Here is a 27,287-nt window from a genome sequence, read left to right as displayed (position 1 = left end):
TCTAAATTATGAAACATTCAAATATTGTTTGAATTCCATAACTCATTCAGCATTCAGCCAGTGCTGGGTGTGAGAGAGAATATAAGGGAGGAGCAGTGTGGGAAGAGTATGGAGTTCTTAAGTCATTCAGATCTCAAATCCTGATTCTGCCACTTATCATGTGGCATCAAACTGTTTTCTTATCTGTAGGATGATATAATAGAAGCTGGAGTTCTTGGGGGTTCTGCCCTCCCACCTTCCCTGGCATTCCCCTTCTAGGTCACGCACCCTTCTGGCAGCATGACCACACATAAGTGACCTCTCTTTCCCTTTGAAACAGTTTCTTCACTTGGCTTCTGGGACCACCCCATACCTCTACTACCTCAGGCTGCTTCTGGTCAGCATCCATGGCAAGTGTCTCCTCCTTCCTCTGGCTTTGCATGCTCCACAGGCGCCAGGTTTGGGCTTCTTCTTGTTTTTAGTAATGCAGTCCTTCTATGGTCTCATCCACTCACATGAGGTTAAATATCCCCTATATGCAGATGGTTCCCAAATTCATATCACCAGCTTCACCTCCCTCTAAACTCCAGACTTATAGACCCACATGTCTTGTGTCTACATAACATCTCCATGTAATAGTCTAATAGGGATCTCAAAATTAACAGATTCAAACCAAATTCCTGATCTTATCTCTCAAATATTCAATCTCCTCATCTCAAGAAATGTATTCTCTTTTTAGTTCCTCAAGCTAAAAACAAACAAATGAAAACCCTAGAATCATACTTGATGTCTCTTTTTTTCTCATAATCCACATATAATCCGATAGCAAATCTTATCTGCTCCTCATCTCAAATATATTCAGAATTCAACCAAAAGAATGAGCAGGACCAGTGTATGGCACTCACAGAGGTCTAGGAGGAGTGCTTTTTCCTACCATCCAGACTAGAAAACCTCATACATACTTCATGTGCATTGAGCAAAATAGTTAGAAAGTCTAGCCTCAGTAGTGTAAAATAATTAGCCCTAGACTGAGTTTTACTTGAGAAACACCTATTAAATCACAAAAGCAAGAGGATCAACTATTTCCAAATTACTGTATCCTAGGGGGGCGAAAAAACAACTCAAGAATACATATAGGAGTGGGAGAAATAGCTAGCACTCAACAAAGTAAAATTCACAAACTCTGGGCATCAATCAAAGGTTACCAGGCATTCAGAAAAATAAAAGCCATAAGAAGAAGAAGAATCAATTAATCAAAACTGACCCAGAACTAAAACAGAATTAGAATTAGCAGACAATGACCTGAAATAGTTATTATAACTACTTTTTATAGATTCAAAATATAGAGACATTGAAGATTTAAAGAAAAGAATCAAACCTCTAGAGATCAAAACTACAATGTATAAGATTAAAAAACAAACACTGGACAGAATAACTGGCAGATTAGACATCAAAAAAGAAAGTATCACTGAATCTGAACACATAACAGTAAAAATTATGCAAAATAAAACAGAGAGAAAAAAGAAGAGGAAAAGAACATCAGTGATATGTGGGATAACTTCAAAACCTAACATCTGTGTAACTCAAAATCTCAAATAAGAGAATACAGAAGCAGAAAAATATTAGAAAATATAAATGATTTTTTTCACATTTTGAGGTAATAATGGATCAGTTTTGATGAAAATTATAAACACACAAGTCCAAGAAGCTCAACAAAGTACAGGCACAAAAAAAAAGAAGAAAACCATACCAATGTACATGATAATCATATTGATCAAAACCAGAAAAGAGAAGAAACATTAAAAGAAACCAGAGATAAAGAACATGTTAAGTACAGAAAAACAAAAGTAAAGATAAAATCAGATGTTTGTCAGTAATAATATGAGTAAGAAGACAATGAGTAAGAAGGCAACATTTTTAAAGTACTGACAGAAAATACTGTTAACCTAGAATTTTGTACCTAGTAAAAATATCTTTCAAAAATGAAAGAAAAATAAAGTCATTTTCAGACATACAAAAGCAGAAAGCATTCACCACCAGCAGAACTGTATTATAAGAAATGTCAAAGGAAGTCTTTCAGGCAGAAGAAAATGATACCAGATCAAACTATGGATCTTCACACCAAAAAAATAAATAGCACCTGAAATGATAACAGCAGAGAAAAGTATTTAATATTATTTTCTTATAACTTAAATCTCTTTAAAAGATAATTGACTGTTTTAATAAACATAATAACTATGTATTTTGTATATATAAAATTTTATATTACACATAAAAGTAATATTTATTATAACAATTACATAGAGGCCGGGAGGGGAACTTGGAGGGATAATGTTGTAAGATACTTATACTGAAATATATGCGATGTACTATAATATCACTTAAAAGTAGGTGGTGATAAAGATGTATACTATAAATCCTAAAGCAACTACTAAAAATTTTTAAAAGGGTTGTAGCTCATAAGCCAACAAAAGAGTTAAAATAGAATCACAAAAAATTCTCAATTCATCCAAAAGAAGTTTTAAAAGAGAAAAAAAGAATCAAAGGAAATGAAACAAATACAAAACATCAAGAAGTCAGGCTTGAACCTAACAATACTGATGATTGCATTATGTAAATTATCTGAAATTCCTCAGTTAAAAGGTAAAGACTCTTATAATGGATAAAATAGCAAGACCTAAGTAAGTGCTGCCTCCAGAAAATATACTTTAAAAAGACATAAAGAAACAAGGAGTTTAAAAGACAGACAATGAAAAAAGGTATTATGCTAACATAAGTCAAAATAAACATAAATTAGCTGTAGTAGTATCAGATAAAGTATATTTCAGAGCAGAAAAAATTACTAGAAATAAAGAAGGTCTTTTCCCAATAATACAGGGTTAATAAATCAAGAGGACATAAAAATCCTAAGCATTTATGCCCCTTGAAATAAAGCTTCCAAATATCCTAAGCAATAACTGATAAAACTGCAAGGGAAATAAACAAACTCACAATTAAGGATGAATATTTTAATACTCCTCTGTAAATAATTGATAGAAAAAGTAGACAAAAAAGTCATAAAGGATACAGAAGGCACAATCAACACTCAACTAAACTGACCTAATTCACATTTATGGAACATTCCACATGACAACAGATAATGGATCCTTTTCAAGTATACTTGAAATATCTAGCAGGAATGACAATATACTGGTTATCAAATCAGTCTCAATAACTTTAAAAGAATCCAAACAATAGAAACTCTGTTCTTTGAACCACAGTGGAATTAAATTAGAAATCAGTAGCAGAAAGATTTCTTTAAAATCCCCAAATATTTAGAAACTAAATAACATACTTCTAAAACCCATGGGTCAAAGAAGGAACCCAAAAGTAATATAGAAACTATTTTGAACTAAATAACAAAAGTACAACATATCAAGAAAACATATCAGGAAAAGATGCTAGGAAGTATTGTTAGTATTGTTAGTTATCAGGGAAATGAAAATTAACATCACAATGAGGAACATCACACACCTGTTAGAGTGACGATGATCAAAAAGCCTGACCAACCTGTTTAATAAATGGTGTTGGGAAAACTGGCTAGCCATGTGCAGAAAGCAGCAACAGGACCCCTTCCTGACACCTTACACCAAAATTAACTCCAGATGGATTAAAGACTTAAACATCAGACCTAACACCATAAAAACCCTAGAAGAAAATCTAGGCAAAACCATTCAGGACATAGGTGTAGGCAAGGACTTCATGACCAAAACGCCAAAAGCAATGGCAACAAAAGCCAAAATAGACAAATGGGACCTAATCAAACTCCACAGCTTCTGCATGGCAAAAGAAACAGTCAGTAGAGTGAATCGGCAACCAACAGAAGGGGAAAAAATTTTTGCAGTCTACCCATCTGACAAGGGGCTGATATCCAGAATTTACAAAGAACTAAAACAGATCTACAAGAAAAAAACAAGCCCATTCAAAAATGGGCAAAGGATATGAACAGATACTTTACAAAAGAAGACATACAGGAGGCCAACAAACATATGAAAAAATGCTCATCATCACTGGTCATCAGAGAAATGCAAATCAAAACCACATTGAGATACCATCTCACACCAGTTAGAATGGCGATCATTAAAAAATCGGGAAACAACAGATGCTGGAGAGGATATGGAGAAATAGGAACACTTTTACACTGTTGGTGGAAATGTAAATTAATTCAACCATTGTGGAAGACAGTGTGGCAATTCCTCAAGGACCTAAAAATAGAAATCCCATTTGACCCAGCAATTCCATTACTGGGTATATATCCAAAGGATTATAAATCATTCTACTACAAGGACACATGCACACGAATGTTCATTGCAGCACTGTTTACAATAGCAAAGACCTGGAACCAACCCAAATGCCCAATGATGATAGACTGGATAGGGAAAATGTGGTACGTATACACCATGGAATATTACGCAGCCATCAAAAACGATGAGTTCACGTCCTTTGTAGGGACATGGATGAACCTGGAAACCATCATTCTCAGCAAACTGACACAAGAGCAGAAAATCAAACACCATATATTCTCACTCATAGGCGGGTGTTGAACAATGAGAATACATGGACACAGGGAGGGGAGCACTACACACTGGGGTCCGTTGGGGGAAAATGGGGGAGGGACGGGGGATGGGGAGGTGGGAAGAGATAGCACGGGGAGAAATGACAGATACAGGTGAGGGGACGGAAGGCAGCAAACCACACTGCCATGTGTGTACCTATGCAACAATCTTGCATGTTCTTCACATGTACCCCAAAACCTAAAATGCAATAATTAAAAAAAAAAAAAGCCTGACCATACCAAGTACTGAAAAAGATATGAAGTAATCAAAACTCTCATCAACCTGGCAGTTTCTTAAAAAGTTACCATTAATCTACCATAGGGGTTAGCAATTCTACTGGTAGATATAAGCCCCAGAAAAAGGAAAATAATAAATGTTCATAGCAGCTTTATTTGTAATAGCAAAAAACCTAAAACAACCCAAATGTCCATCAACAGGGGAACAGATAACCATATTGTGGTATATCCATGTACAAATGAATATTCTTCATCAATAAAAAGGAAACATTGCAACATAAGATGAATCTCAAAATAATTACATTGAGTAAAATAAGCCATACCAAAAGCAGAAAAGAGTACATACTACATAACTCCACTTACATAAAATGCAAAAATACAAGTAATCAATAGAGCCAGAAACAGATCAGTAGTTGCCTAGAAAGTGGGAGAAAGTGGGGCAAGTGGGTGGGATTCCTGAGGGGCCTGAGGACACTTTTGGGGTGACAGATATGTTCACTACCTTCATTGTGGTTATGGTTTCCTGGGTATATACATATGCCAAATTTAACAACTTGTACATTTAAATATGTGTATGTATTGCATGCCAAACCTCAACAAAACTGTTATTTTTTCAGTTAAAAAAAAAGAAGATAATGAAGGTGATACTCAAAAACAATGTCTGGCTCTGTATAAGGTCTGATAAATGGCAACTCCTAGCCTTTATTCAAGAGTTCTGAGCTGGGGCTACAGAGGCGGTAAGATGCGCTCCCTGTTCTCAAAGATCCCTCAGTTAATCTGGGAGAGAAACAGGTGAAAAGATTACAACAAACATAATTGTTTTTGAGTGTCACTAAATTAAATTTGAAGACGGTAAATGGTACAGGGACTGAACAGTCCAACAGAATTGGAATCTTCAAAATAAAAGGAAGAAAAAATATTTTCCTTCCCTCTCTTTCTCTGGGTCCCAAATAGAGATTTCTTAAAGCTATGTGACTCAGCATTCATATTGTTATAATAGAGCGAGCATAATATCATGGTCTTTTTCTTTGTTTTCTTCAATTAGAGTATTAGCATCTTCCTCTCTCACATTATACATGTGGTGTCTAATCTTATTCTCATTTGTTTGAACTCGGTGTATGCTTTAGGACAGGGAAGATTTGAAAGTCTGGCGTTATGTCCCTGGACTATTGACAGAGGCCGCTCTAAGAGAGAGCAAGGACTGGCCGGTAAGGATCCCCACTGAGTACTTGTTGGTGACAAACTAGTGAAAGTGATGACAGGGGCTGGGCCCTGAGGCTCAAGAACAGGAGAGCATCTAGATGACCTTGTCTTTGGGATGGCAGAGGGAGGTCTCTTAGGATACAGTCAGATCGTTTAACGCAGTGAGCTCTCCTGTGTGTCAGCCCCTTATGCTAGGAACTTTAGGAAACTCTAGAGAAAGGAGATTAGCTTCTCCAGGGAATCAGCATGTTCATCGTTCCCCAACACAGCAGAACTTGGGTGAGACTGTGAAAGGATCACCCTACTGGGGAAATCCAGAAGTCCTTTTGGTGGAGGCAATGTTAAGCAGATCCTTGCAGGAAAGGAAGTCCTAGACAATCACAGATCCAGAAGCACATGGCAGGTGGAAAGAAAAACCCTGGCAAAACCCCGAAGCTAGGAGGGAAAAATAAATACAAGAGACAAGAAGTCACCCAGCCATTTGCGGGGATGACGCATGAGATATGAACACAATAGTAAGAAGTAAATAAGGGTGTAAAAGTGGGGTCAGGGTCATCCTGCAGTGGGCTGCATGATGTGGGCTTTTCTCAATCGTTGGGGAGCCAACCAGAAGGATGGGGACAGTGGTCTTTGAGATCAGGAGCACCAAGTGAGAACCAGGTTTGGGGAGGATGGTGCGTCTGGGGAGAGGCACGCTGAGTTGGAGGGGGTGATGGAGCTTCCAAGTGGCTAAGTCAAAAGGATCTTGAGTCAAGCTGGATCTCTGGGTCTAGAGCTCCAGGGCAAGGTCTGGAATGGACATGAGATGTGGAGCCACTGATGTACACTGATAATCGGGAAGAAGTGCCGAGGGCCTGCTGACTGTGCCTCCTCCCTTTTTAGAAGCCACCTCCTCCTGGCCCCTGCTGATCACCTCTTAGAGACACACTCTCTGAGAAAACCCAAGTGCAAAGGTTATGTGTGCATACCTACAGCATCTGTTAAGCATCTTAAATCATTTCCAACAAAGTGTGTGTGTTCTTGGTTCTGGAAGAATTCATTTAACAATGGAAGCTACCCAGCAACAACCAGAGTGCTTCAAGTCCCCATCAGCCTTGGTTCTTCAAGAGGCTGGAAAGTCAGACTATTTTCCTATAAAAGAATTCTCAGCACAAAGTTCCCAAGAAGGCAGACTATGAGGTGCGTGCCTCCTGCCTGGGCACAGAGCCTCATGGGGAGGGCATTGTCCTCTGTGCCCAGATTCCACCCAGCACTAAGCATACTTGTGAGTCTCCAGACCCACGGGGATCACCCACTCTCCTGCCATCTGCTGGAGGATGCCTTGAGAGGAAACATTTTACCTCAGTTGATAAAGAGGTTCCAAAATCCACCCACCTCATCCAGAGTTAAGGTTGGCTGGGCTTGAACTTGGCAACATCTGATGGATGACCCACAGAGGTCCTTTCCACCGCTGAAACTCGGGACTTAATTGTTGCCTTTGTCCTTTCTCTGAGGCAGACAGGGAAATGCTTGTCAATGCAATTTGCTCTATACTATGTACATCGACCTGCCTTCAAACAAACCTTTGAAAGATCTATTCCTTGCTCAGGGCATTGAGGATTCAGTGATGAGCTCAATCTGGCCATGCCCTCAAGGGACTCACAGTCCAGTGGCCACCTTGACTAACGGTTCATTTTGTTTTCCACAAGTTCTTTTGAATCCTCCACCCTCTGTAAGGTAATTTGCAACCTAGTCAGTCAATAAAAGTATTCTTTAAATGCTTTTAGCGTATCTAAAAACACATCCGCTCTCCAGTGTCCCCACAGTGGTGCCCAGAGGCCTATAGGAGCTGTCAGTAGGGCTCATATTCACAAGGCTTTCTCTGCATCCAATTATTTCTTCTCCAAATAAACCAGGTCGGTAATATGTATAACCAACACTCACCAGCAAGAGGGTAGATGTATTTAGAAAACCACTGCATAAAGCAAGCAAGCAAAAACATGTGCCCTTGAGTGTGTATTCTGAATCCAGGAAAATGCATAAGACAAATCAAATACAGAGGAAGAAACTGAAAGGCACAGCCTATAAGGAATGAGGCGGGTTGGGGGGCACAGCTAAAGGACCATACTGGAGGCCCCAAAGACAGCTTGTTTGAGCTTGTTTGAGAGGCTGAACTTCCTCCAGAGAAGCGGGGAGCAGTTTCAAGAAGTGAGAAGACAAGGACTCAGTGGCAGCTGAATTCTGGAGCACGTTGGAAAGTGAGTCAGGAAATGCCTGCCCCCGACTCTTTTTTTTTCTTTATTTTCCCCCTTATTTTATCTCTAGTCATTATATATGACAAACAGGAAGGTGGCTGGGAAACTGTTTGTCCGTGCTCTACACTTGGATAACTTAAAAATTAGGTAAAGCCTAAAATGATATCACATTGTAATAAGAATAACAGGACTTCCTGTGTTCAGCTGGGGCCATGCTGAAACCAGAAGCAGTAGTCTTGAATATAGCTGGATCCGAAGGATAAGGCTACATGTAATTTGGAAAACATCTTGGTCCTTAAGCAGAGGCTACCCTGGGTGCCTGAGTGAGAACTTTCCAACAGGCCCTACCTTATGATAGAAGACTTCAAAAAGGTCCACGAGCTGGCACCAAGGGCCAGCCCAAGGGTATTCCCTGTCAGTGTGTTTACCCAAGCCCCACTGACTGGCTTCACCGAATCAGACACTGACTGTGAGTCAGGGATCTTGCCCAAGGCCATAAGCATGAGGTTACTGTCGGATAAAAAAAAATTTTGGAGCCTGACAGTCCTCAAATAGGATCTCAGATACACCATTAACAGCTGCCTGACCTTGGGCAAGTGATTTAACCTCTGGAGACTCTGTTTTCCCATCTGCAAAATGAGGATGATGATAACTGCCACACAGGGCTATTGATGCGGACTAGGAAGGTAACAAATGCACTGACAAGTGCCTGGCACATAGTAGGTGATTAAGAAATATTAGCTGGCCGGGCACAGTGGCTCATGCCTGTAATCCCAGCACTTTGGGAGGCTGAGGGCAGATCACTTGAGGTTGGGAGTTCGGGGCCAGCCTGGCCAACATAGCAAAACCCCACCCAACTAAAAACGTAAAAATTAGCAGGGCAAGATGGCACACACCTGAGGCAGGAGAATCACTTGAGCCTGGGAGGCAGAGGTTACAGTAAGCCAAGATCACACCACTACACTCTAGCCTTGGTGACAGAACAAGACTCTAGTCTCAAAAAACAAAAAATAAAAATAAAAATATTAGCTGTTGTTCCTTCCCTCATAGAAAAGGAAGCCAAGAAAGGAGGAAACTGGTGCTCCCTAGAGGCCCCTCACATTTGGAGGATGACATACTCAGCTCAGAGACACTCGCACCATCCATGTGTGCTGCCACGCTGGCTCAGGGTGCACTGCTGGCCACAGGAAGACACCACCATCCTCTCAGGTGAAGCCACTCCAGTGTGCCTCCAACAGGTATACCCCACATCTGACTCCTCCTGATGACACAGAGCCCTGGGTTCCAGCTGCCCCAGTAATGCCAATGTGCCTACCAGTATGGAATGCCCTATGGGCGCCATATACTAGTTAGTCTGAAGTTAACTCCAGCCCTGAAGAATGAGTCAAGAGGGACAGACAGGGGACCCCTGAGGGTGGGTGGGGACTCAGGGAAAGAAAAGAAAACAGGTTAGGAATGTAAAAGCAGAGCACTTCTTTTGAAGACTGGCAACAGAGAAATACTGGCTGTCCAATTTGAAGGATTCATCAGAAAAGTAAAACCATCATCAGACGTTTGACTTCAGGGGCACATGGACTGCATTGTTCCTTTGGAACAAAGAAAACTAAACTGTGAATAACCATAGAGAAGTCAGCAAACCCCAGAGAATCCAAACTTATCAAGGATCAAGGCAGCCTCGCACAGGCTCTGAAAACAGGAGGCAGCGGTCATGTCCCTTCTAATTACCAACACAACCACCTGCACCCCACGGTAAATGGACAGTTACTGCACATCCCCAGCTGGCCTCTGTGGACATGCAGCTAATAAGATGTGAGTTCATGGAGGAAAATCTATAAAAAGCGGACTCGCAAGTAGTTACAATCTGATACTATCTGCGCAATTATTAAAATAAGCCACCCAAGACTATTTCAGCCATATTAGCAAAGAACTAATGAGGAAACAGAGATCATCAGAGAATGAATTACCTATATAATAACCTGCATCTTCCACAGTGAAGCCATTAGAAATTGATCAGCTGATTTAGAAACAGCTGAAGGCCATAGCCCTGATCAAAGTTTGCACCAGAAACACATTCTGAGTCAGCTGTCAGTGAATATAGCACCCTGGAGTCACACAGGCCACCCTGATCAGTGCTCCTGAAAGGACATATGGGCAGAGGGGATTCTTCAGGAAAGCTAGGGTGTGTGACTCCCATCCAATGCCTGCAGCATGGAGGAGGCCAGGGCCAGACAGGGCATAGTGATGAAGAGCAGGCCAGGCCACCATGATCCCTGGTGTTACCATTCCTCCCTGGGGCCAAACTGGTGGGATGTCAGTCATGAGAGAGACTTCCTGTTTACCTCCTTTACATGGGTACACTTATCTCTACACATATTGGTTGCACACACGAACATACTTACACACACACAAACACACATGCACATAAAACTCACACACCACTCACATGCACTCATATACAGATATATGCATACTTTCATACATACACACCCAAACATATACATACACAAACTCACACATACACACTCATGCACACACATACATATACACTCACATGCACACATAAAATTTACATGCACACCCTTGTACATACACTCAGCACATACAGTTCACACATAGACACGAAATCTCACAAACACACTTGCACATGCACACCTACACACATACACACACTCATGCATATACTTACACATGCACATACACACACAAATACATACACTTGCACATGCATGCACATACCTGTCACACACTAAAACATATCCATATACATATATACACACACCTTCACACAGGCACATCCACACACATGCATGTTCATATACTCACACACACAACTCATACACAAACATAGATACACCATAAACACAGACATACACACACAACTGGATTCACACTCACACACCTGTGCACACCCTGCATACACACTCTTGCTCACACTCATGCACACCCTTACTATCCTGCATGAAATTCAGCCTTCCTCCCCTGCTCATTCCTTTGCCCCACCCCCACTGCATCCCAATTCCTAACCTGCCCTAATTGCTCTAGCCCCTGGCTCCCAATGGCTGCCTCACCCCACCCACTGCCTGCTTCACCTCACCCACTCCCCTCTGACTTTTGACTTCCTCATGGACCCAGGTCAGAATTCCTCCTCTGGTTCCCACCTGCCAGGTGAGCACCCTGCTAGGTCAAGTTCGACTCTGAGCTCCTGCCTGAGCTAGGTGGAGCACCAGGATTCACAATGGCCCCCCAGGTTGGAATTGAACCCAAAAGGATCACGCTGACCTTTCCCAAAGGGCTAGAGGCTCAGTCCAGGCCATGCTCGTCACATTTCTAGGGCCCTTACCTCATTCACAAAGACCCAGTGGCTGTCCTTGGAAGCCAGATTGGTCTCCACGGCCTGCAGAGAGAAAAAGAACCAACATGAACGGAAGGAAGACAGAAGCTGGCAGACACAGGATGATTGCCGAGACAGAGTTTTATAAACATTGTTCTTGCAGAATATTTTCTTCACAAAACATGCCATCTCCCTGGGGCCTGCTCTGGCTGCCTTAGCTGCAAGAAGCTTCATCTGAACACAGACATCTGATTTCCTGCTCTCCCTCCATGCTCTCCTGCACCAGCCCAGAGCAAGATTAGACGCTCTGGTTCCTACAGGCAGCACAGGGCCACAGGCACAGGCACAGCCTTCCTTCCCTAGTAATGCCTGCTAACACCTTTCTGCAGGGGAGCTTTGGGGATGAGTGTTATCATTACTCCAGGTTACAGAATCAGGAAACTGGAATGAGGGATTTGTGGGGGCTTGTCTAGTCCAGCCGTACTGAGTGGCATTCAGGTAGATGGCAGGTCACAGCAGCTCGGGGGCTCCAAGCTGCCTTCAGTTCTTTAGGATCTGTAGAACAAAGCTCTTTCCAGCTCCTGGGCTATAACCCCATCCGATAACTCTCCATTACAGTGTTTTGATCTGTTTCGTTATGGCACTTGCCATCCTTGTGCTTGAATGGCTATCAGTTTATTTATTTTTTATTGTCTGTCTCCTCTGCCAGAATGGGGGCTCCATTATGTGAAAGGCCACATCTTGTAGGTCACAGCTGTGTCCCAATAGCTGTAACCAGCACACAGCAGGTATTCAGTAAACATTGTTGATTATGCAAATGAAGGGAAAGGTTAAGGTAGACAGGACCCAGTTAACTATTTTGTTTCCTGTATGTGTTTATGAGTGCTTTCCCCTCCTTCAATTGGAAAGCCAACAGATTGGAAGAATTGGAAGGGACTGATGGTTTCCAAGCATGTCCCGTATGAAGACATCCCGTGAGCAGGTGCTAAGTGCTTGCTGAGCCTGGGCACTGTGCCAGGCCGACTATGAACGTGGACAAGAGCTATCAGATTGGAGTCCTGTTTTTTTGTTTGTAATGTCATTTTATTATTCCTTTTATTGAAAAAAATGCAGAAAAATAAAAATGCTCAGCATCCCAACATCTTGTCCCATTTAAAAAGTATGCTGCCCTAGTGAAAATCCTCCCTTTATCCCTCCAAATGTACCTTCCTTTTTTTTTTTTTTTTTTATTTGAGACAGAGATTCGCTCTTGTTACCCAGGCTGGAGTGCAATGGCGCGATCTCGGCTCACCGGAACCTCAGCCTCCTGGGTTCAGGCAATTCTCTTGCCTCAGCCTCGTGAGTTGCTGGGATCACAGGAACGCACCACCACGCCCAGCTAATTTTTTGTATTTTTAGTAGAGACGGGGTTTCACCATGTTGACCAGGATGGTCTTGATCTCTTGACCTCGTGATCCACCCGCCTCGGCCTCCCAAAGTGCTCACAGGCTTGAGCCACCGCACCCGGCCCAAATGTACCTTCTAAATGTTGTTTGAGGTGTCCCCTTCTAGAAGATTTTACAGTTACCTCTGCAAGTAAATGGCTACAGATAGATATCAAACAAGTGTTTTCATTAAAATCAGATCATGAAATATACATCCAGTTAAGACTTTAGTTTTTGATGTATCAGTGTAACATGAATATCTTTCCTCATCAGTACATAGAGATCTGACTCACTCCCAACAAATGAGGCATGGAGGTGTCAGGGCCTGTGCCCACGACCCCACCAGTGGCCCTAGGTCTGCAAATTGTCATGCACGGGGTCCTGTTAGATCCTCACTACATTAAAATGGACCTATTTGCTGGAGAACATACAAGAATGTGCTAATAGAGCCATGGAAGTACCCAAGTGATGCTAGCACCACAATCCTTTACAGACAACACCCCACAGGACACCAAGGGCAGCTCAGGCGCCTTTCCCGGGCCATGTCTCCAGCCATACAGCCATATGTGAGGGCATCAGCCCTGGTGTCTGAACTGGAAGCGGACTGCCTCCACCCAGCCGTCATGTAACCACTCTGGTCTCTGTTTGTTTATTTGTAAATTGCAGAATACACTCGCCCCTTCCTGTCTGCCAAAGCATATATTTTTCAGTCCTTAGTCTCAGAAAGAGAGAAACACAGAGAATGGCGTCCACATTCATCCAAGCCTTTCCCAGGAAGCAGTGAGAGGAAAGTGGTCACTTTCTCCTTTTGCGGTGTCCAGCCTTGCTCCCTGACTTGCTCACATTCTAGCTTGCATCCAGGGAGTCTCTTGATCCCCGCAAGCCCTCCATGCTCTTCCTGAGCTATGGCCCCATGAATCTTCCCTTCCCAAAGATAATGACTTATGTCTAAAAATGGCTTGGCCACTCCTCCCCAACCTCGGGAAAAAAGGCTCTAGGTGCCCTCTCTTGCACTGGAAAGAAAGGAGGCTCCAAGAGACACTAAGCCGTGTACCTGGCTATGCTACAAGGCCATATCCTGAAGACACTTTCTACCCTTTCTGCAAACTCAGTTAACCGGGCTCTCTCCAGAGAAGCTGCAAGGGCTAATGAGCCAAAGTTCAAAGAAGCCTTCAGTCAGGGTAGAGAAAGGAGGGCACTTCAGGGTGGAGTCTCAGCCGCCCAGTCCAGAGTCTCTGTCCTCTCAACACGCAGACTCTCAGGGGAGGTCTTCAAAAGCCTGGAAGCACTGGTGAAGACGTGGAGGGAGAAGTGGAGATGGGGTGGGCTGAGAATGCTCTGAGCAAATTGCTGGGATCTAACCACCTTGATTCCCAACATTTTCTTAACACTCATGTAGAGGACACTGGCAATGCTCTTATTAAATGTGCACAGATGCAAATCTGGGAGGATGTCATAACATCTCAGAGGCTGGAACACTGAACTGAATCTAAAGACATGTAGTTTAGCAAGGCCGATCTCAAAGTCCTAAACTTTTCCAGGAGCAAAAGGGCAAATGGGGAAATGAAGTTTGAAAGCAATACCCTTGAGGAAAAACTAAAGGGGATTGCCTCCACCCAGCTGTCATTTAACCACTCTGGTCTCGTTTGTTCATTCATATAATGTAGGTAACACTTGCCCCTTCCTGTCTGCCAAGGTATGTAAAAGCACATCACTGGGCTCTAGCTCACCTCTACCTCAACTCATGGAAAAGAGGGTGTGGGAGGAGTCTGTTCCACCCCTTGAGAGGTTGACCTAACCAGATCGCCCCACTTGATGAAGGATAATGCACACTATAGGCCGGCCATGGAGAGGGACAGTTAAAGTGATGAGGAATGCTTAGAGATGGGACAGTATAGGTGTCTTTAAATTGTCATGTGCAAGAGAGACAAATTGCTCTGTGCGTCCTCTGAGTGCTGACTTAGAGCCAATGGCTTCCATAATCAGAGAGGCAGATATCGATTGAATATAGGAGACAACTTTCTGACTTTCCAAGTCATTCAAGATGAAATGGGTGCCTCAGGAGTAGCAAGGTCCCATCCCAGGAAGTACCTGAGCAGGTAAGCAGTGCCCTATTTACAGTGACATGTATCTAAGGTTGACCATTTGTGAGAGGTAAAGCTTTATCATGCACTGACATTCTTCAGCAATGATTCTCCAGTCTGACTGCATTTAAGAACACATAGACACAGGGAGGGGAGCACTACACACTGGGGTCTGTTGGGGGGAAATAGGGGAGGGACAGTCGGGGGTGGGGAGTTGGGGAGAGATAGCATGGGGAGAAATGCCAGATATGGGGTGATGGGGAGAAGGCAGCAAATCACACTGCCACGAGTGTATCTATGCAACAATCTTGCATGTTCTTCACATGTACCCCAAAACCTAAAATGCAATTAAAAAACAAAAAGAGAATAGAAAAAAAAAGAATTTCCTATGGAGCTTTCAAAAAGAGGACCCCCCAGGCTCCACTGCAAGGGATCGTAATTCACTGGTAATTGTGATGTGCCTGAGATCTTGCGTTGTTTCAGAGCTCCAACCCTGCCTCTTGGCTTCAGGGGCTGGGAGTCCTGCTTCAGAATACGTAGTTCTATGAATCTGAAGGTCTGGGTATACCTGTACAGGTGAGCGGTTCTCTGCTTGTCCTGGAAGAAGGCAGCACAGCAGACAATCTGTCTGGCAAGCGGGAGCCTTGGCCACCCTAAGAAGCACTTCCATCTAGTAGTGGACTCACACAGGGAAGATATTGGTGGAGACAATTGATCAGAAAACCCCACAGGACAAGTGGCCAACGTTTCTGTCCTACTTTTCCTCCCCATTTAAGCATCAGCTAATTTGTTAAGCCTCTTTTCTCCACATGGAGATAAATAGTGCTTTTCTGCAGCCTTTTCCAGAGGGTGCAACTCACACAGAGGCTGAGATAGATGCAGAGAAGGAGAAGCTACAGCAGACTTAGCAGGCATACTGCCTGCACCCCATCACCCTACGCCACTCCGGCAATTACTGGAGGGCTGCCAGCTCTGTGGGAAGAGCCCTAAATGCTCACACCCCAGTGGGCAGTGTCTCTCCCAGCACCATTAATTCCCCTTCTAAGTGCTGCCCCTTCCCTTTTCCTCTCCAGCTACATCTGCAGCAGGTGGAGGCGAATCCTCCCTTTCGTCTGCAGAGTGAGAACACTATGGAGAGTTCCAGCAGGCAGGCAGAGTGCACTGGAATCCCAGTTCTGCCACTTTCTGGCTGAGTGCTCCTGGGTGAGACTTCTCACCTCTCTGAGCCGCAGTTTCCACGCCCATAAGGCATTTGAATACCAACAGTGCTACAGGGGGCTCTGCCCACAGTCCCTGCAAATCTTGTTAGCATTTTTCATTACACTGACTCAGCATGTGTGTTCACTCCTAACAGTCAATACCCCCGATTCAGGCTGCCGGAACCCTGCCTGGCACTCACAACACCTTGAATACATGCCCCTAACCAGGAACCCAGAGTGCCACGAATACAAATCCCAGCTGCCTTGCTCCCTAATGGGGACTTCTCCAGAGTGTGATCTCAGCTGTTTCCAGAATTCCTCTGCAGGGCAGAGCCAAAATCACCTTGCTTGGCTTCCTTCACGCTCCTGTTCCAAGTCCCCACTCTCCTGCTATCTTTTTAAATTCCCCATAACTTTTAATAAATCATTGTCACACACAAAAATCATCTCCAGGTCTACTTCTGTGAACTCAACTTGAGACAAACACCTCCCACTTAGGGTTATTGTGAGAGTCAAATGAAATTACAGGTGACACTTCCAGCCCAAGAAAGAGCTCACTACAGATGATCAGTCAGTGTAAAGTTCCTCTCATTCCTTCTACTGGAGTCTCCAGCCTGGTCTTGATTCCAAGGTCTCTTTTGAATGTGTACAAGTGCATCATCCCTCATTGATTGACTCATTTTTTCATTCAACAGACAGAGCCCACCCAACTCCAACAGGCCATCCTGATTCTCATTGGTAGAGGAGTGAACCAGGAGCCTCTGCCCTGCCATCATGGAGGCACCAGTGGCAAACAGACCCACAATAAATACAGCTTTGCAAAGTGGTGAGCAACGCTGCCTCCATGTGCTCCCCTTCAAGGCAGCAGGATATGGTGCTTCCCTCCCATCTTGGCCACAGTGTGTGTCGAGCTGCATAATGCTGCGGCCATCAGCAGAGAAGTGTTGACCCAGCCAGCCAATCAAAGGGCAGACCCTGTATCCTGTAGGTGGGGAGGGGAAGGGGGCTGGCCTCCTCCTCAAGGTGGGCTCCCAGCTGGTGGGGTGGCTGGTTCCCTGCAGTCTGCAGTTGGACTTCTCTCCTGAAGCTAGAAATGGTGTCTGGGAGACACAAACCTGGTGGGAGCTGGGAACTAGGGCCCAATGAGCCCAAAGGAATTGCTGCGGTGGCCAGAGGCCTGCAGCCCTCTAAGTTGCTGTGGATCCTAGGCCTGTCTTGGATTGCCAAACCACTGGGCCCGTCTTCCTGGCTCCTGTGGCCATCATACACTGGCAAACGCAAAACTTCAGAATAAGAGTTAAGGGTGTGAGCAGTTGCAAAGGATCCAGCTGCCTTCTCTTCTAGCCCCTTTGGAATGGAGGAGACAGCAGATGCTGATGGTGGTGATGGGCACATGAGACAGCTGGGACGCTGGACACAGTCAGCCAGGGGTAAAAGACACAGCTGAGTGTCCACACATGCACCGACTTATGTGTATATATACATCTTGACACGCACATTCCACCCTCTGCAGAGAAAAGTGTGCTGTCATAAGCAAACCCCAGCTAAAGGAGGCCGAAGGCAGCTCTTCTTCCCACAGCTGGGGAGCCGACTGTGGAAGGGAATGTGTCTCCCTGCTCCAGAGCAACAGCCCCAATCTAAACCTTGGTGTCTTTTCCCAGTGACACCCAAGAGCTGGGTTGTAAGTGACACAGGACACCAACAGGCCATTCTACAGGCCCACTGAGGGCTCAAGGACATTTGCATCCTGCTATGGCCACCCTGATCTCACAGTTTTCATAGGGAAATAAGTGTGGGCCAAGCACTGGCTCTCAGCTTCCAAATACTCTGGACAGAAAGGAGTCCCTGAGCACTGACAAGAATGTCAAGTGCAGGGGTGGCTCTCCTGGACTGGTGCTCGGGAGGGCTGACAGTTGTCCCTGGACCATATGGTAGTGAAGATCAGTTCTAATATTCAGGAGCCTGAAAGGAAGTAGAGAAGACAGCAAGGCTGAGCACGCTGGAAGAAGTATCTCCAGTCTGGGTCCCTTTCTTCTGTATCCTTAGCTTTTTTTCACTCAAGACTAAACTGGAGCCATTTCCAAGGGCGATAAGAGCTTGCTTTTATTAACCACCCCCCAAGATACTTCAATACATCTCCCTTGCTTCACAACCCACATACTTCATTTACTTCCAACAACCTAACGAGCCATGCAGTGTTCTCATCCCCCCTTCACAGACAGGAAACTGAGACCTGCATCTAGACTGGTATCTTGCAGAAGGTCCCTTAGCCAGTACGCGGCAGAGGTTAGATTTGAACTCTGGCCCCACTGTCTCCAAAGCCTGTGCTCTTTTCTTTGGCCATGCTGCTCCCCAAATGCCCCAGACAACTGTCTGAAAAAGCTTTTGGGTCTAGACCTGGCCCCATGACAATGGGAACAAAATGGTCTTTGTTCTCATATCTGAGAAAACACCATTACAAGTCACAGGGCTGTCCTTCTCCAGGTTAACTTGTTCTCATAAGCCTGAGACCATTATCCCACTTGCATTTCTAAAGTGTGAGACTGTTTTTCTTTATCTTGGCCTAAAGGAAAAGTAAATGGAGTGGAAAAAACCTCCACATGGAAGCCTTCCAGCAACATCGCTGAGGATTTATTTCACAAAGTGCAAATGTCACCAATTATTTATGTACGTGTTAATTGTTGGCCACTTCTCTAGGCATCCCCCCAACAGTGGGAGCCTGAGATAATGAAATCTTGTGGCAGTTAGCATCTTTTTAAAACCCTAACTCTAACATTTGAGAACACTCCCCCCATGGAGCCCAGGGCCTGGCACTTTCCCAAGGACAGACATTGAGCTCACGTTAAAGGCCCACTGCTGCCTTTGCAACAACATGTCATTTAGGAACAATGCTGTCTGTGCAATGTCACCCCCCTCCAAAGCATTTGGGAGCATAATGCCCCTCCATTTGCAAGGAAGGGGCATAGCTAGCTGCAGGAGGATGGATTATTTGAAGAACACGTTTAAAAGGAAATCAGCAAAGCAGACACCATGAGGCCCGAGTTTCAGAAGTTATGCTGAGAAGCATGAGGAAACCCCTAAAGAACAGTTATCATAGAATTTTCTCAGCCACCCTGTGCCTCCCGGGGGCTGCTTGCTTGGGAAAACATCCCAAGATGCTGGCCCAGCTGCTTCTCCTTGCCCCAGCCTTGTCTCTGGAGCCTCTTTGCGCTTTGCGTTCACCAGAAAACCGCCCTGAAGTTCTCTCCATGTCCCACGACTCCGAATTCTGGCTCCATCCTTATTCTTAGATCCCACAGAGAATCCTGGATCCCAGCAAGTCTCTTTCCCAGTGTTTTCTCCCAGGCCTTTCCCAGGAATCAGCCCCTCCTGACGGTCATCTCTTTCCGCCTCACCCATCTCTCTCCGCCTCACCCATCTCTCTCCACCTCACCCATCTCTCTGCTGGAGGATCCTTGAAGTCCAAGGCCCCCACCCTTGGCAGGAACAGGAAACACCCCATCTGGGCCCAGGGAAAAGGGGTTGAGCACGAGGGAGTGCATAGGCTCAGGTCACTGAAGGATGCTGGAGACAAGGCAGTCACTCCCAGCACTAGCAAAGCCATCTGAGGAAGGTGTAGCAGAATTTACCCTGTGAAGCACTAAACCACAGCTCTGGGGGAGGCAAAGAGGGCCGTTTTACTGAGAGAAAGCTGAACCTGCCACTGAGGAGCTCAGGGAAGGCACTGGCTGGGAAAGGCTGGAGTGGAAGGCTGGTTGCAGGCTGAGAGCAATTGCTGGCACTTACAGATACCTCATCCAGCCCAGATCCTGAGCTAAGTCCTCTACACACGAGCCCTCCCTGAGCCCTCACAACAGCCCACTGAAACAGGTTACTGAGCTGCAACCTACAAATGGAAAAACCAGGACTCAGAAGGATGAAGTAATTTTCCCAGTCTCCCAGAAAGTTAGTGTAGCCACGCCTTTCCAATGCAAAACCCATATGCTTTCTACTGTGTTTCACTGACTTGGGGACCAAGAGAAGGCGAAACTCATTCTTTGCACTTTTCCTAGGTATTTAGTGCAAAAACAACAGCTGAGCCAGAAGGTGATCCAGGTGACAGTGATAGTGATGCCTGAATAGTGGGGACCTGGAGAACTTCAGGGGCTTCTGCAAAGTCTGATCCTGGTTTCTAGAGTTTCCTGTCACCCCCTTTCAAAATTCCTGGAACAGGTACATGTCTGGTTGCCAAAGGATTTTTTTTTGCATATGGGGAGTAGCCTCTAGTCTCTCACTAGGAAGTGAGTTCCTGGAGGCCAAAGTCTGGTCTAATCATCCCAAAGCCACTTGTGGGACACAGCACCTGGCAGACAGTGAACTTCAATATGTGCCTATAGAATGAATGAATGGGTGATTCACATTCCTGGGGCTGAGTAGAAGGAAGGCCAGGAGCATCCATAGAAACCCTAGTATAGTGAAAAAGAATATGAATGTACAAGTGGCCTTTACTTTGCGTGGTGCATGGTTTTGTGGTAACCAAACCCCACGCAAATGGAACTAGTGTCCTCGCTTTGCACAAACTTGATTATACACTTGATTTGTGGTTAACATTGTGCCATGCGTACTACCTGTATGTGCAAATAATACCCCTTTTCTACACATCTGAGAGAATCTGAGAAAGAAACAAAGTTAACTTGAAAGTGGATGAATGCAAGATGCCATGACCTTTAGGAGCTGATGGAAACATGATCAAATTCTAGAGCTTTTCTTCCAAGATACAATTGTTTCTTCATTTGTGCTGAGTGTTGATCCTCCTGATGCTAGTTCCCATATATCATGCCTAACAACATAGTAAGTTCTGGACTAATTTGGTCAATCAATGACATTCAAAAAGATATTACTGAAATACCAGAGAGAGAATGTTGAGCATTAGATTTTTTTTGACACTGGCTCAGATCTCTGAAAAACTATTATGTTGCTATGGAACAAAAGAAAAAAGAAAGAAAGAAAGAAAGAGAGAGAAAGGAAGGGAGGGAGGGAGGAAGGGAGGGAGAAAGGGGAAAGGAAAGGAAGGGAAAGGGGAGGGGAGGGGAGGGGAGGGAGGGAGGGAGGGAGAGGGGGAGGGAGGGAGGGAGGGAGGGAGGGAGGGAAGCATAATTGAGTAAATTCATGTAAAATTCTGATAGATGTGAATAATTCCTAGTAAATAATTAGACCTCCCTGGCCTCAGTCCTCCTTCTTGACCAAGTCCAAGCTGGAAAGCCAGTCCAAACTGCCTTCCCCGTTTGTGTGCCTGGCAGAAGTGCCCACTCACAGCCCCAGGAGAATGAAGATTCATTACAGATCATTTGTGGATCCTTCAGATGAAATAGAGGCAGGTTCCAGGGCTGTGCAGAGAGTGTAATTTACTGTAATAAAAAGTGAGAATATGCTACATGTGGACAATTTATAAGGAAACGTTAATATCAGCAGAAAAATGAAATGGAGCCTGCTCGCAGGCACGATCTGTTTAATACGATCAACTTGGAGAAGTGAAGCCAGGCGGCACCGATGAGTACTGGCCAATGGATACTTGGACTTTAATCAATGGTCCATGATTTCTCTGCCACCTGGAGGGCGCAGAAGCCAAATAAGCCCCCCTCCCCGCCCCCCACCAGTTCTCACTCTTAACAGGCACTCAGGCTGTGTCCTGATGGGAGGCAACAGAGCCCAGCTTTTCTATTTGATCTTGTCTCACAGAGGAGCAAGGCATTCAGGCCTTTGGCCACATGGATGCTGTCACACAACCCCTTTTGAGGACTTAGATGTACAGTGGAACAAATCACTTCTGAGATTATTTATGCCCACCCTGGTTTGGCGGGAGCAGCCGCCAGCCTCTGCAGCGCGCACTGTGAACAATCTCATGACTCGGTCCCTGAGGGCAGGGGACACGGCCCTGGGGTGGCAGGTGGCTGTGCTGAGCCATTTCTCATACACTCTGCTATTCAGTTCCAGCTTCAAGCGATTTTCAAATACAAGCAAAGTCCAAAACTGATTAGAAATGTTTTCTCCTCCATCCCGCAGGAGGGAGAAAACATTCACATCCATACTGGAGCTTGAGAAACTGTTACCTGTATCCATAGACCAGTTCCAGGGACCACAGCATCAGATGCTGCTGAAGGAGGGTGTGGGACCATTTGGGTCGGGAGAGTCCCTCCCTCCCATTGCAGCTGTCAGTCCCAGAGCCCCTGACCCACAGCAGGGACATACGCTGGGAGAATAGCTACACTTCCCCAGCTGCTCGATTAAAGTATCAGCATTCAAGGTTAATGCCATGACCCCTTCAAATCATGCTCAGGCAAGCCACTTGTGTACATGAATCTAATTCCTTCCCTCAACCCAAATCGTTTTTAAAAGATGGAAACGTGAAATCTTTTTAAGGCAATAAAGTTGAAAGTAGCAGTTCTTTACCAAGCTGATAAGAGCTGCTGAGTATAATTTGTATTCTTTTTTTATGAGCCTGACTTTTTGGAGACTGGAATGGAAAGAAAAATATCTGCTTTTTAGTTCTGGAGACACAAACTTTGACTTCCTCGTAATGCTAGGGAGGAGCTCCTGGCCCAGGAGTTGTCAGGAAACAAGTCTCTGGATTTGTGACCTGGGAAAACCAAGGAGGTGGCCAGTGCAGTGGGGGAGGGGAGGTAGAGGGGGTGACAGCTGGGAGCATAAATGGTTGCTTATCTCTTAGCCACCTCAGCACTCAATTTGGGACTCTGGCTCCACAGAAAGTGACTGAGAGGCCATGGGAGGCTCTGAGGTCTTAGGGAGTAAGGAAGAGAGGATATTGCAAATTTAGCAGTAAGAGAGTGTGTGGAGAAGGAATCTATTTTTAGCATCCACAGTGTAAATTGCTTCACAACTGTTGAGACAGCCCCTTCCCCTCTCCAAGCACAGAGCCCCATGCAGGTGGGTCCCAGACCTGGGAATGGCCAGGAGCTTATTTTTTGCCCAAAGCTCTCAGGGACCTCAAGGTAAGCCAGGAAACTGCATTTAGCCCTTATAGAAAGTAGAAACAAAATCAGAAATCAAATATGCCTTCTTTTCAGTCCTCAGGGTGTGGCCTACCTGCCCCACGCCCACCCCATTGCTAGCAGGAAGCACCTGGAAAGGCCCCACCCACAGAATGACATGGCTTGGAGAGATACCTATGTGATACAGGAATTCTAAGGAGACACCATGCAGAAGCCTGGAGCTGTGAAAGAGCATTCAATCTGTGAGGACGGCAGTGGAGCCACATCTTCACTTCATGTGAGTGAGAATTTGAATCTAAAGTTATTAGATGAGGCAAAAATCAATTAGACAAAGCCAGAAAGATGTCTTAATTCATGGATACAAAATGGTACAGAAAACATCATTTGTATAAAGAACGCTGTATCTGTTCCCCTAACCTCTATCAATCACTATTTCTTTATCAGTCACTGTTTCTCTACAGCCCTCAATTAGAGCTTCATTATCTTCCCTGAGTGTATTGACTAAATCAGGCATCCCCAAACTACAACCCACGGGCAGCATGTGGCCTCCTGAGGCCATTTATCCGGCCCCCCGCCACACTTCAGGAAAGGGCACCTCTTTCATTGGTGGTCAGTGAGAGGAGCACAGTATGTGGTGGCCCTCCAACGGTCTGAGGGACACTGAACTGGCCCCCTGTGTAAAAAGTTTGGGGACGCCTGGACTAAATCATCACCCACTTGCCTAGCCCTGTTCTCTCAGGCCACTCCTCTAATTCAGATGCTCAGACCATTTTGGAAGCTCTTCTCGCCTTGCAAGTTAGGAAAGGAAGTGTGTGGGCAAGCTGACCATGTGAGAAGCCCTCGAGACCATGCACACACTCTCCCCAGCGAGTCCTGGCACACAAACTGTGTCAGGCTTCACTATACCTACTGCTTGTTGAGGCAGATGTGGCATCATCTGGCCTGAGAACCAATGGGCTGTGAGTTAAATGTGCACGTGATACACCTTCACTGATGGTCACCCCATGGCCTAACAGCCAAGGTAGGAGGATCAGTGGCATGAGGCGTGAGTTATTACTAGGAACACTGCCAGATCCCAGGCAACAGAGCCTTCTGCCAGGCAGCAGAGCCTGGCTTCTACCCTATAAACTGGGAATTTCCAGATTGTGTTCCACAGAATGAGAAGGTCTTAGGAGATGATTAAAAGTTTCTTGTAAAAAATAGAAAATCTGTGGGAAAGTTGGAGATTTACTGCATTTATATCTCCAACTTGAGAATGACAAAGCATACTAAACAGACAACTCTCTTCACGGAAACTTGTCAAACTTGGCTGAACCCAGTGTTTATTTATCAAACGAATCTCCCCAGAATATCCGCTTTCTTTGCTGAAGAAACACATCAATATTTCACAGGACACTGAGGTTACAACCAAAGCAGAGTCAGGTAAATGGAGCTACAGCCTTGGGCACCCAGGGAAGGAAGTCAGGATGGAAGAGTATGGTCAGATCTGGATTCCAGATAAGCCAGTCTGGCCACGTGGAGGTGAATTTCACAAGCAAGAGCATTTAAAAAATCTGTTCAAAAGTAGTTACAAGGGTCCAGAAAAGCAGCGAAGAGAACCAAAGCTGGGTATGAGGCATCGGTCCAGGAAGACAAGGATGGAGCTTAAAGCGTTTAGAAAGAAAACATTGACAGGATGGGGTCATGAGTTGAAAACTGAGTGAGGTACAGAGGAGAAAAAGGAATTTGACGAGACTTCCAGGTGCAGCTGCCTAAAGACAGACGCCGGATTGGCTCAACGAGGAAGAGATGATTAATTCATCCAGCTAAACTCCCTCAGGCAGCAGGAAGTTGGAGAGGCCAATCCTAACAGTTTGGGAGAGACCAGGTGTGGTGGCTCACACCTGTGATCCAGCTGCTCTGGAGATGGAGGCGGAGGATTGTTTAGGGCTGGGAGTTTGAAACCAGCCTGGGCAATAGAGCAAGACTGCACCTCTGAAACACTGACATACATTCGTAAAGTTTGGAAGAGATGAGTACTCACAGGCGCAGACAGGGACAGGGCAAGGGCTTTGCTGAGGCGAAAGGGAAAGGTCTGCAAGGACAAGGCAGGTTGCACAGCAGCAAGGCAGCCTGCAGAGTCCCCGTCTTCCAGTGCGGGAGGCGGCACTGGCCAGCTTGGCCTGCAGACACCAAGTCACCCCAGCTGCAGAGCTGGTGACCCGTGAAGGCTGGGAGCCAGGCCAAAAGCAGCAGAAAGACAGGAACCTCACCTGAACCGTGACTACTTTGCTACTGCAGAGCCCCTACATTCCTGGGGACAGCACAGCTCACACCCAGCTGTCCCACTTTCAAGCCCCAGGGATGTATTTTTTAAATTATGAGGTATACATGTACACATACACCTACATTGCCTGGACTGCTTCAGGGGGTTTCTGGACCTCACTGGAAGTCTTCATCTTTATCCTTGTAAATGTCACGTTGTTGGAATCAGTTCACTGCTCTACACAAACCGTTCAGAACACTTTGGAACCTCTTCTTAGCTTCCAACATTACCCTCTTCATCTTAGATCGTGAGCAAAGATAAATTTTACCAGACTAGCACCCTGCTTGATCAACCAGGGAAATACATGAGAAGAGGACACTGAACCTAGTTCTTGCTTTTCTCTTTTGCTTTTAAACTCCCTGGGTTTCATTTTTATTTTCATCTGAAAAGTCTGGGAGATAGTTAGGCAAGACTGATGCTTGAGTCTCAATCTATTCTAAAATGCTCTGGGGCAAGTTCCCAATAGTTCGAGGAATCCAGGGGTTTGGGAGAAAAGGAAAGGGTGTCCCACATGGGGGTGTGTGAGAAACAGTTGTAGGATTTTGTCTACCTCATGTCAGAGCCCTTGATGTGTGGAGATGCCCATTGTGTGCAAGGCCAGCAAAGGACCCAGGCTTAGAACAGAGGATCCCCTTGAATCCTGAGGTAGTGACTCAGATCTAACTCATTCTCCGCAGGAACAGCAGTGCTGGGGTCCAATGATGGTACCTTTCCCAGACTGATGCAGGGTAACCTCGGCCACATCTGTTCCATCCAGCCTCCCATGGCTTTCTGGGCCTAGTTCTCCAGCATTCAGCCCATTCCTGTGAGTTGCTCAGTGTCATCTGAATAAGTAACTTTTATTTCTTATTAACTCCATTCAAAAACTTTATACAAACAATAGGGGAAATAATATTTATTTTTAAAATGTGGATATCAAATACTGGTAAGAGCCATGTGCCGGATAACAGTATAATTGAATGTTTTAAAAGGGAGAATAAACTGAGTCATTTCAAAGCACAATGTGACAATCATAGACAATAGTTTCTAAGCCTATTATTCTATACTAAACCATAATTTTTAAAAGGCAGAATTAAAAACCTGCTATTGACAAATGGCAGTCCCTGGTCCTAATGCCACTCCCAGTCCTGCTCCCCAGAGGCAAACACTTGTAACCCTTTCATCTGTTTCTTTGGGATTTACTTCCATAATTCATATTTAATCATGTTCATACTGCTATACTTGGTTGATCAACTTTAGCACAATTATCTTCCTGATATTGTAGACAGGACTTAAACCTCTCAATCCTCTTACCCTTTCCCTTCCCTTCCCAATAGTTCCAATCTAACTGTATCACAATTTGTAAATTAAATCTACTGTATTGACTCCATTATGATACTATTCACTACTAAGCCACACAGTAGACTGTGATTATATTACTTCCTTGCTTACACAACTTTTACTTTTTTTGCATTAAGAATTGCTCTAACTAAGCCGGGCGCGGTGGCTCAAGCCTGTAATCCCAGCACTTTGGGAGGCTGAGGCGGGTGGATCACGAGGTCAAGAGATCGAGACCATCTCGGTCAACATGGTGAAACCCCATCTCTACTAAAAATACAAAAAATTAGCTGGGCATGGTAGCGCGTGCCTGTAATCCCAGCTACTCAGGAGGCTGAGGCAGGAGAATTGCCTGAACCTAGGAGGCGGAGGTTGCGGTGAGCCGAGATCG

General features: G+C 45.1%; 1 protein-coding gene across 2 annotated transcripts in view; it reads right to left on the bottom strand.

The window, feature by feature from the left end:
• GRID1 (glutamate ionotropic receptor delta type subunit 1) overlaps positions 1 to 27,287 on the bottom strand; it is a 779,700-nt gene that overhangs the window by 305,013 nt on the left and 447,400 nt on the right. For both annotated transcript variants that reach the window (XM_039478468.2, XM_074382193.1), the window contains one exon: positions 11,588 to 11,641. In XM_039478468.2, coding sequence (XP_039334402.2) covers positions 11,588 to 11,641 — 54 coding nt within the window. The remainder of the gene's footprint in view (positions 1 to 11,587; positions 11,642 to 27,287) is intronic.

Source organism: Saimiri boliviensis, chromosome 12 (genome assembly GCF_048565385.1).
Source record: "Saimiri boliviensis isolate mSaiBol1 chromosome 12, mSaiBol1.pri, whole genome shotgun sequence".
Lineage (NCBI taxonomy): Eukaryota > Metazoa > Chordata > Mammalia > Primates > Cebidae > Saimiri > Saimiri boliviensis.
This window is presented reverse-complemented; position numbering and strand designations above follow the sequence as displayed.